Source organism: Opisthocomus hoazin, chromosome 17 (genome assembly GCF_030867145.1).
Source record: "Opisthocomus hoazin isolate bOpiHoa1 chromosome 17, bOpiHoa1.hap1, whole genome shotgun sequence".
Taxonomy (NCBI): domain Eukaryota; kingdom Metazoa; phylum Chordata; class Aves; order Opisthocomiformes; family Opisthocomidae; genus Opisthocomus; species Opisthocomus hoazin.
The window spans coordinates 4669557-4679777 of NC_134430.1; the positions used below are offsets into that span (position 1 = coordinate 4669557).

General features: G+C 68.3%; 2 protein-coding genes across 2 annotated transcripts; one reads left to right on the forward strand and one right to left on the reverse strand.

The window, feature by feature from the left end:
- Positions 1-547: 547 nt before the first annotated feature.
- On the reverse strand, positions 548-5803 carry CD164L2 (CD164 molecule like 2). The gene is made up of 6 exons (XM_075438107.1): positions 5675-5803; positions 3745-3849; positions 3239-3316; positions 2970-3035; positions 2112-2277; positions 548-1649 (listed from the first exon to the last, which is right to left on the reverse strand). The coding sequence occupies exons 1-6, from the start codon at positions 5742-5744 to the stop codon at positions 1634-1636; spliced, it is 501 nt and encodes a 166-aa protein (XP_075294222.1). The 5' UTR covers positions 5745-5803; the 3' UTR covers positions 548-1633.
- A 1884-nt stretch (positions 5804-7687) lies between these two features.
- Positions 7688-10221, forward strand: GPR3 (G protein-coupled receptor 3). The gene is made up of 2 exons (XM_075438106.1): positions 7688-7762; positions 8426-10221. The coding sequence occupies exon 2, from the start codon at positions 8445-8447 to the stop codon at positions 9426-9428; it is 984 nt and encodes a 327-aa protein (XP_075294221.1). The 5' UTR covers positions 7688-7762; positions 8426-8444; the 3' UTR covers positions 9429-10221.

Below are 10221 nucleotides of genomic sequence, written 5' to 3' on the forward strand. Positions count from 1 at the left end.
TTGCAACCAAAATCTCCTGCAGCAGCACCCACCGCCCGGGCTCCGGGGTGACGGGTGAGCACAACACGGACACCAGAAATAAGAGGAAAATCCTTTATTGGGTCTCTGCCCCCCCCACGCCGGCCCAGACCCTGTGCAGCGTGGGGCTGGGGGCTTGGCTGCGGCCACGTGTCCCCTGACGCCCCGGAGTGCCCTGGGACCCCCAGACTCCTGGCAAGCATGGCGGGGGGAGCCCAAGGCTGGGATTCAGGGCAGGATGGGACCCCCACGTAGGTGCGACCGCGGCCACACTGGGTGCAAACCCCTCCCCCCAGCATCCCCAGACGTGCTGGGGACAGGGGTCGGGGTCGGGGGACGTGTCCCACCCTGGTCCCCCCCCAGGGGCAGAGAGGGCAGCCCGGGGCAGAGCCACCTTTGCATAGTTGTGATGTGGCCGGGGGGGGGGACACGGTCCGGCAGCGGGCAGGGACGCTGGCAGCACTGGCCTCTTCTCTGCCTTCCCTGGGGGGGGACGAGGGCAGCATCTCCCCAGCCTCAGATCCTGGTGCGGCGGACAGAGAAGAGCGTGTAGCAGAAAGGACCCCGGGCGGCTTCGCCCTGAGGGGGTCCAGCCCCCCCGCAACCCCAGGGAGCAGGGGACGGGGAGGGGGGGGTGCCCCAGTGCCCACCCCGCCCCGCCCATGCCGGTGGCAATGCCATGGGGAAGGGTCGGCCCCGCACCTGGGAACTGGGTGGGAGCTACCGCGGGGGAGGGATGGGGGGCACAGGCTTTCTGCAGCCGTTCCCCCCCCCTGGACCCCCCCCCAGCTACACGACCCCCCCCCCTCCCCGGACACGACACAGACACCACCTCGCAGAGTTTAATGGGGGCAGCCCGAGCTACAAGTCTCACCCCACGGCACACAGCACACACCCCCCTCCCCAAAACAGCACACAGAAGGGGGGGGGGGCTGGGGACCCCCCCCCAGCAACACAGAGGCACAGCAAAAGCACACAGCAAGGCCCTGGCTCTGCTCCAGCAGGGATGGAGGGGCTGGGGGGGCCGGGGTGGGCAGCAGCTGGGGGGGGGTCGGAGCGGGGGTGCTCCAGCCAAAATGCTGAAGGGAAAAGCACCTGAGAGCCCACCGGGGAAAGTGGGGGCCCCAAAGCCCCCCCTCACTGAGCCCCAAGGCTGTGGGGAGGCAATGGGGCAGGGGGTGCAGTGGGGGGAGCAGGGGGTGCCCAGGGTGGGGAAGCGGGCTGCCGGGCACTCTCTAACTGGGACCAAACTGGGCCCTGCAGCTCTCACCCTGCCCAGGGTGCTTAGGGGAGGGGGGGGCTGCCCCCTGCCACCGCCGGCTCGGGGGGGGCCGGGGACACCTCGCCCGGGTGGCAGAAGGGGCACGGACGCACCAAGGGGTCTTGCATCAGCTGCATCCCGCCAGCAGCTCCGTGCATGAACGGGGGGCGAGGGGGGACACCCCCTTCCCTGCCACCACTAAGGATTCCCAGGAAAACAGCAAACCAGCCGGGGGGACCCCCCCGATGCAAACCAGGAGAGAGGGACCACACCACCCCCACCCAAGCAGGGCCGAGGGCAGGGTGAAGGTCTGGGGGTGCAGAGGGGCAGCCCCCTCCCCATCGCCGCCGGCACCTACTGGTTGTCCTCTCTGGCAGCGTGCAAGGAAAGAGAGAAGGGGCACGGCCCCCCCCACGTTAGACACGGCGAGCCCCACGGCACCAGGCGAGAGGGGAGGAGAGCAATGGTCCCCCCCCCTTGGCTCAGCTCAGGGGGATGGATCTGGGGGTCCCACAGTCCCCAGAGCCAGGACCCGGCCAGGCAGCGACAGACAGAGGCGGTGGCAGGACAGCCGGACACTGGCGAGGGGCCAGGCGGGGGGGACGAGCCCCTCCATTCCCCCAAATCCTCCCCCCGCCGGGCGATGACGGACCGGCACAGCCAGCCATGGGAGACAACACTCAGCGGCGAGACAGGACACGGCCAGACGGGCCACGGACCCCCCCGCGCCGGGGCTGACCCCCAGTTTCGGCTTCAAGGGTGGGCTTGGCCCAGGCACGAGCCGGCACGGGTGCCCCCCCCTCCATCCCGGCCGGGGGCGCGGGAGCCTTACAGCGTTTGGTAGGTGCTGTCCTTCGACTTGATGAACTTGATGATGAAGAAGACCACGGCTTGGACGCTGAGCACCAGCACGATGCCGCCGATGAAGCTGGCTGTGTCAAAGCCGGGCGGGTGGGACTCGGGGCTGCCCGTCAACGGGGCGCTGGTGGTGGTGGTCCCTAATGGCAGGCGGAAAACGGGTTGGGGGGGGGTTATGGGTGCTGTCGGCATCCCTGGGGTACTGATGCCCCCACCAAGGAGAGGGGATTGGGGTCCGCAGCCTCTGCACGGGGCGGGGATGTCCCCATCAACACGCGGATGCAGGGATGGGCTCGGCCCCTTCCCACGCCAGAGCAGCCAGCACCGCACGGGAGAGGAGCCGGCGGTGAAAGGATCCCGGTGGGATCAATAATTCAGAGGGCTCCGGGCTCCAGTTACCCGCCGTAATTAGCCCAGTGCTCTCCAGTTCCCCCTTCCTGGAAAAGGCTCCTTCTCCGCTCCCAGCCCCTGCTCCCACCCGGCCATTCGGCACTTCCCGGCAGGGATGGCAGCAGGGCTGGTTCTGGGGGGGCCGCAGGGTGTTATGACCCCCCCAGCCCCATCCTGGCATCGCTGCAGCCCCTGGCAGCGTTGCTCGGGGCAGAGAGGGGGGACAGGGACCGAGCTGTGACCCCGGGGATGGCACCGGCCCCTCCTGGGCCACAGCCGAGGTTGAAGCTCCACAGGGGCAACCCCAAGGGTGGCTCTGCTCACCCCTCCCCAGGGATGCGAAACACGGAGGGAAGCAGCTTGTCCCATCCCTCTGGCCACTGTCCCCTGGGGCACCCGGACCCCCATCCCACCACCTCCCGCCCCCCCCAGACCCGCTCACCTGGGGACTGCGTCGCCGGCTCCTTGCTATGGGGCTCTGGAGGCTCTTCGGTGGGGGACGTCAGCGCTGCCGGAGGCGCAGACAGAGAGAAAGGGGGGGCAAAGGGTCGTCAAGGGACATCGCTGTGCACCCCCCACCCCGTGTCCCTGTTCCAGGAGTGGGATTTCATCCCCACAGCCCCAGCACCCACGGCAGCACCTCCGTCCCGAAGGCTGCTGGGTCCGGGGGGGCTGCTGGGGGACCCTGTGTCGTGGGGGGAGCGGGGTTACCTCGACACAGGGTGCTGGTGTTGTAGAGCGCACAGGTCTCCCGCGCCGCCGTCCCGCTCCGCACGCAGCTCCCCGTCCCTGCGGGAAGGGGGAGCAGGGTTTTCCCAAGGGACCCCCCCCCCCAGCAAACCAGCCCATGGGGGCACCCAGCGCAGCTGATGGCGTCTGGGCTTCCTCCCAGCTCCATCGCTCGGTGCTGCTCCACCCGCTCCTCCACGGAGGGCGAGCCAGGGGGTGCCCAGCGCTACCCCAAGCTTGGCATGGCCAGGAGTGGCACGTGCCCAAACCCCGTGCTGCTGCCCACCGGGCTGGCACGGATCCCCTGCCTCCCCCCCCACGGGATGGGTCGGGACAGATGGACCTTGACCACGGAAAGCAGCTGAGACCAGCACCCAAGGGTGTTGAGCCATCCCGGCACGGCCCCAGCCCAGTGGCGGGGACTGGGGAAGGCTGGTGGCAGGCGGGGCAAGCTTCGCCTGTGGGACCCCCTCGCTGTCCCCCCTCACCTGGCTCCTCGGGGGTCCCGCAGCCCACCCAGACGCAGGCGCTGGCGTTGTGCGAGGCCGTGCCGGCCGTGCATGTCTCGCAGGACCTCAGCTCGCCGCACTCTCCTGCCAAAGACGAGGGAAAGGGGTGAGGACAGGGGCCAGCACCCGTCCCCCCGTCAGCCAGGGTCGGGGCTGGACCCTCTGCTCCACGGAGGAGGATTTCTCGTGATGGATTTCTCGTGATGCAGCGGGAGGGATGAAGGCACCTCTCGCTGCACCAAACCCACCAACAGCCCCGTCCCGGCAGGCTGCGGGTGTGTTTGCAGCATCACCAGCTCTCCGGAGAGGGGATACCCTGCACCCCCCAGCTCCCAGCACCCACAGCCACCCAGGGTTCACCCCACGGCGGGTCGCAGCGCAGGGCAAGCCCACGCCAGCCCGGGATCTTTCGGTGGAGGTTCAAGAGACGAGGCAGCAGCACCAGCCCGGCCGCTCCCGGCAGCCCGGTGGGGGTTATTTAAGCAGCATCACCCCCCTGCCCCCCCCCCCGAGACCATCCTGCAGGACCCCCTGCTCCCCATCGCCCCAGCAATGGCAGTGAGTCACTCGGGCGTTCACAGAGCTGCTCTGCCACGAGATCTTCCCCCCCCCCACCCCCCCCCGCTCATCATTAATTTACAGCGATGACTGTCAGCGAGGGAGCCTGCAACGGGGAGCAGCCTGCACCTCGCTGCGCCCCACGCCTGCGTTTGCACCATCCCGGGAAAGAGCCGGGAGCCATTCCCCACCCTGGACGGGTTTCCGGGCTCTCAGGGGACAAACGAAACCCCCCGGGGCTCGCAAGAGGGGGTTGGGGGCTGGCACCCCCCCTGGCCCGGCTCCCCAGGGGTCTCGGCCACGCAGGGATCGACTCGGCCTCACGCTTGGCTGCGCCCCATCGCTGCCGGCAGTGCTTTGCTTCCACCCCACCACCCCCATTTGGGGTCCACAGCTCCACCCCCCCCCCCCCCAGCTTTTAGGGTCCTCCTGGCCACGCCTGCCTGAATCCAGAGCCCCTTTACTTCTCCCAGTGCCCCCCCAAAGCAAAAGGGGCGACCGGTGGCGTCAGGCAGGGAATGGGATGCTGCGGACCCGTTGCCATGGCTACGGCGTGGTGGGCACGCCGCCGGGGCCCCCCCTCCATCATTTAGAGACCTGCTGGGAACCAATGGGAAAGTGGGACTCTGTTCACAAGGGTTTCAGGCAGGTTGATAATTTCGGTTATTTTTATCGCGGCAGGCACAGGAACAGACGTTGGAGCCCAACGTTGTCAACTCCCGCTCCTGCCGTCAGGTGTGGGGAGGGGGAGGGAAATAAAGGGGGGCTGCGGGGCCGGCTGAGGGCAGCCCCCTCGCAGTGGGTGCTCTGGGAACACGCGGGGGTCCCGGTGGGACAAGCCAGGGTGGAAAGGTCTCCTGTGAGCGGCGGGGGGACGGGAGAAGGGGGGCAGAAGCGAGCCTGGGGTTTGCAGAATCGATGCCCGGAGTTGCAGGGAGCCCAGGCGGGAGGGTGACGGCTCCGCTCCCGGCTCCCCCCCCCCAGGAACCCCCCCGGACCACGAGATCCCCCCGCTCTTCGGGGAGGAGGCCGGACCCTGCGCCCCGCTTCTCCCACAACGGTCCAGGGCACCCCTCCCGGCCCTGGGGGTCCCAGCCCTGGGGGTCCCAGCCCCGAGGGGAGGAGCAGGAGGAGGGGGCCCTCTCCCCCCAAACCGGGGCCAGCCGGAGGATTTGGGGGTCTCCCGGCCCCACCGCGGGCGAGGGGGTCCCGCGGGGGCCGGGGCCGAGGGGAACCCGCGAAAACACAAGGACCCCCCCCTCCCCAAAATAAAGTTCTGCTGCCCCAAAGCTGCCAACTCCCCCCGTGTGTGTGTCCCCCCCCCGGACCCCCCCGCGCCCCCCGGCCGTACCTGCGCGGGCGGGAGCGGGGCCCTGCGCGCACAGGAGCGCGCAGAGGAGCGCGCAGCGCAGCGGGGCCATGGCCCGGCCCGGTCCCAGCGGGAGGTGCCGGCGCGGAGCTCCCGGGAGCGCGGAGCGGGGCCGCGGGCACGCGCGCGCCCGGGGGAGGCGGCCCCGGCGGGGGGGAGGAGGGGGGGGGCGGCCCCGCCTCGTCCCGCCCCCCCCGGGGGGGCCCGGCGCGTGGGGGGGCCCCGCGCAGGGGGTGAGTGTGTGGCCCCCCCCCCTCCCGCGCCGCCCGCGCAGGTACGGGCGTGGGAAAGGCGGGGGTGGGCCCGGGGGGGGGTGGGGCTGGGGGAGCGGGGTGCTGCACCCACGGCACCCACTGCACACACTGCAACCACTGCACACAGTGCAAGCACTGCAACCACTGCACATGCTGCGCCCACTGCAACCACTGCGCCCACTGCTCCCACTGGTCCCACTGCACGTGGTGCTGCGCTGCACCCACTGCAACCACTGCAACCACTGTGTCCACTGCACGCACTGCTACCAACTGCTCCCACTGCATGCGCTGTGCCCACTGCACTCACTGCATGCACTGCATCCACTGCTCCTCCCACTGCACCCACTGCTCCCACTGCACCCACTGCTCCCACTCAGGACTGTACGCTATAACCCCCAGAGCCAAACCAGTTTCTCCTGTCGCTCCCTCCAGTGAGCGTTGCTGGCACATCCGTGCGAGGGGTTTTTGCCGTCATTTGCCTTGGTTTTGACTCCGGTAAAACGACGTTCTGTGTTTGGTCTGCACTGTCCTCAATCTCCATTTACTGAGCAGAGCAAAGAGAATCCTCTTACCGCTCTCTGTGAAGAAATGCCTACCTCTGAGCTTTTCATGGGAAAAAGAGCTGGCCCAGGCTGCCCAGAGGGGCTGTGGAGTCTCCTTCTCTGGAGATATTCCAGCCCCGCCTGGCCGCGGTGCTGTGCAGCCTGCTCTGGGTGACCCTGCTTGGGCAGGGGCTTGGGTGGGTGACCCACAGAGGGCCCTGCCAACTCCTGCCAGTCTGTGATTCTGGGATACACGCACAGCTCCCACAGCTCCCACTGCTCCCATTGCTCCCACTGCTCCCGCCCTACTCACGGCGTCACTGCGCACGGTGCCCGCACTGCACCCCCGCACGCTGCCCCGGCCCCAGCCCCGGCCGCTGGCCCCGCGCCCCTCCCGGGGTGGTGGCGGGTCCCTCCCCCGGCTCCGCCGCCTTCAGCACCGCGAACAGCTCCCGCCGGGCCGGGCCGGGCCGGGCCGAGCCGAGCGGGCGGCGGGAACCGAGCCCGGAGGCACCGGGGGGTCCCGGCCCCCCCCGCACCCCCCGCCGGGACACGTTACCGGGGAAGGCCCGAAACGCAGCGGGCTTCGAGGAAGCGGGGCGGGGCGGCGTCCCGGCAGGGTCCCGGGGGTGCGCACGCCTCCTCCTCCTCCTCCTCCTCCTCCTCCTCCTCCTCCTCCTCGCTGCCGGGGGTGGGCTCCCCGCCAGCCGCCCTTCCCGCAGCCCCCCCGGGCCTTCCCGCTTCTCCCACCGATGAATTATTCAGCCCCGCGTGGGAAAGCGGGGCCGCGGGGACCCGCTGGGGAAGGGGGGGGGGTCCGTGCACCCCCGCCTGTGCGGGGGAGGACCCAGCTTCGCCCCCCCCACCACCCCGGGCCGCCGCCTCCACCCCCCCAGACCCTCTGCGATGGGGGGGGGGGCGGGAGCAGGCACCCCCTCCCCTGCAGCACGGCCCTGCGGGGGATGGGGGTGTCCCCGGGGGGTGAGCGGGCGGGGGAGGGGGTGGGGGGGGGGTGTCTGTTTTTTTATGAATGGGCTGCTCCATCCCCAGCGCGATTACTATGCGGCGCGCGCGCGCCCGCGCTGCCTCGCGGGGCGCTGATTGGCTCCGGCGCACCATTGACGTCACAGCGGGGCGAACGGGGCTTTGGGGGGGGGGGGCGGCGGTGAGTCACCCCCCCCATCCCCTCCGCACCCCCCCCGCGGGGCTCGGTCCCTATAACTCGGCAGCGCCCATGGCAGCGGGGCCCCAGCCCGGGCCGAGGGTCCCGGCAGGTGAGTGCCGGGCACGGGGAGGGGGGACGCGGGCTCCGGGGGGCTCCGGGGGGGGGAAGCCCTCTGGGAAGGAGGGCGAGGGGCAGCCGTGCCCCCCCCCACCCCCTGTGCTGCCTGCCTGGGTGGCCCCAGGAGGGGCAGACCCCCAGGGCAAGGGGAGGGGGGGGATCCCCTCGGTTGGGGGGCGCACGGCGGCGACGGGAGGGGGCCGGGGTGCCGATCAGGGGGGGAGCGGGGCCACCCCCTTCACCTGATGCTTGGGATCCCTTCAGTTTGGCCCCAAATCCCTTTGGGGGGGGGGAGCCAGGGCTGGTCCTGCTCCCCTGTATTTATCCACGAAACCCCTGCGATGCACAACCCTCCCCCCTAGCAGCTACCGCAGGCAGGAGGGGGCTGAGCGGGGTTCCCCCCCCCCCCCTTTATTCATATATTTATTTTTCTTTGCTTGCAAAAGAATTAAAACCAAACCGCCTCGTCCAGAAAAATCCCCTCGGAGCAAACAGCGAGCACCCCCTCACCACACACAGCTCTGCCCCCCCCCCCTCCCGGAGACAACTTTTGGGGGGGGGCAGGGCCGCCCCTGGCTGGGTGGCACCAGGAGGGCTCCGGTGGGTCCCCACCGCGGGCAGCGGGTGCTGAGGGGGCCGCTCTCACTTTCGGCAGGCCAGCCCCCGCCGGCGTGATGGCGGCAGGGCCCCCCAGCGCCAGCGAAGGCCGGCAAGGCTGGGTCGTGGCCAGGAACGGCACCGGCGGCTCCTTGGACCTGGAGTCCGTGGTCCAGCCCCTCGCCTTGAACCCGTGGGACGTCGCGCTCTGCGTCTCCGGGACCGTGATCTCCTGCGAGAACGCCGTCGTGGTGGTGGTCATCTTCTACACGCCAGCTTTCCGGGCTCCTATGTTCCTCCTCATCGGCAGCTTGGCCACGGCCGACCTCCTGGCCGGCTTGGGGTTGATCCTGCATTTTGCCTTCGTCTACTTCATCCCGTCGGAGGCGGTCAGCCTGCTGACGATGGGGCTCCTGGTCACCTCCTTCACCGCCAGCGTCAGCAGCTTGCTGACCATCACCATCGACCGCTACCTGTCCCTCTACAACGCCCTGACCTACTACTCGGAGAGGACGGTCACCAGGACTTACATCATGTTGATCCTCACCTGGGGAGCGGCCATCTGCTATGGGCTCCTGCCCATCATGGGCTGGAACTGCCTGAAGGAGCCTTCCACCTGCAGCGTCGTCAAGCCGCTGACGAAGAACCACCTCGTCATCCTCTCCGTCTCCTTCTTCATGGTCTTTGCGGTGATGCTCCAGCTCTATGTGCAGATCTGTAAGATCGTCTGCCGGCACGCCCACCAGATCGCCGTCCAGAGACATTTCCTGGCCAGTTCCCACTACGTCACCACCCGAAAAGGCGTCGCCACCTTGGCCGTCATCCTGGGCACCTTCGCTTCGTGCTGGCTGCCCTTCGCCGTTTACTGTCTCCTGGGGGATTACAGCTACCCGGCCCTCTACACCTACGCCACCCTGCTCCCCGCCACCTACAACTCCATGATCAACCCCGTCATTTACGCCTTCAGGAACCAGGAGATCCAGAAAGTGCTGTGGGCCGTCTGCTGCGGGTGCTTCTCCTCCACCCTGCCCTTCCGCTCCCGCTCCCCCAGTGACGTCTGACGCGGCCCCCCCTCCCCAGCCTCTCACCGATGGCAGTTGGGGAGTTCTTTCCCCCCCCCTTGTCATTCCCAGAGACGCATCGCAGGAGCTGTCAGAATCACGCAGCTCTTCCCGGCCCCGTCCTTTGGGGCACAGCCCCTTCTCTTCCTCTATTTTTTCCACTTTTTGAATTTACAGGAGAGAAAAACATATTTTTTATCCATGATATAATCTATATTTATGTGTGCGCACGCAAGGGGGGTGTGGGGGGGGAGATCCTCATATTTTCTTTAAAACTATTTATGATGCTTTATTTTTTTAAGGGGGGGCGATACCGGCAAAGTTCGCCCCCCTCTTGCTTTTTTTAAAGCCTCGTTGTTTACCTCAGAGAGTTAAAACATATTTTGTACGTTTGGGGAAGGGGGGGGGAAAGACTCACTTGACGCAGGAGGAGGGACCCAAACCCAACCCCTTCTCCCATTCATCTCATCCCTTCTCCATCCATTTATTTATTATTTTTAAATTAGTATTTAATGTGATTTTCCTGCCGGCCCAGCCCTGGGGCTTGCTGCCCTCTAGTGCTCGCTGCCTTCGGGCAGAGGGGGCTGCCAGAGCCTCCGCACCCCAAAACCCAGCGCTTTCGGGGTCCTCTGGGTGCTGCCCCCCTCCCGCTGCACCCAGGGCTCCCCCCCCACCAAAGCCTTTCTTTGCACTGGGGCTGGATTTGCACATTTGGGGGGGGGAGGGCTGTGAAGGGGCCCCGTGGGATGGGGACCCCTCGGTGGGGTGCTGCTGCTTCTTGTTTACAACTGGG

Coding starts and splice junctions, on each gene's coding strand:
- CD164L2 (XM_075438107.1), bottom strand. CDS start 5,744: ATGGCCCCGCTGCGCTGCGCGCTCCTCTGCGCGCTCCTGTGCGCGCAG. Junction 3,317..3,744: donor CGGGACCCCCGAGGAGCCAG/GTGAGGGGGGAC, acceptor CCCTTCCCGCAG/GGACGGGGAGCTGCGTGCGG. Junction 2,278..2,969: donor GCCGGCGACGCAGTCCCCAG/GTGAGCGGGTCT, acceptor GCCTGCCATTAG/GGACCACCACCACCAGCGCC.
- GPR3 (XM_075438106.1), top strand. CDS start 8,445: ATGGCGGCAGGGCCCCCCAGCGCCAGCGAAGGCCGGCAAGGCTGGGTC.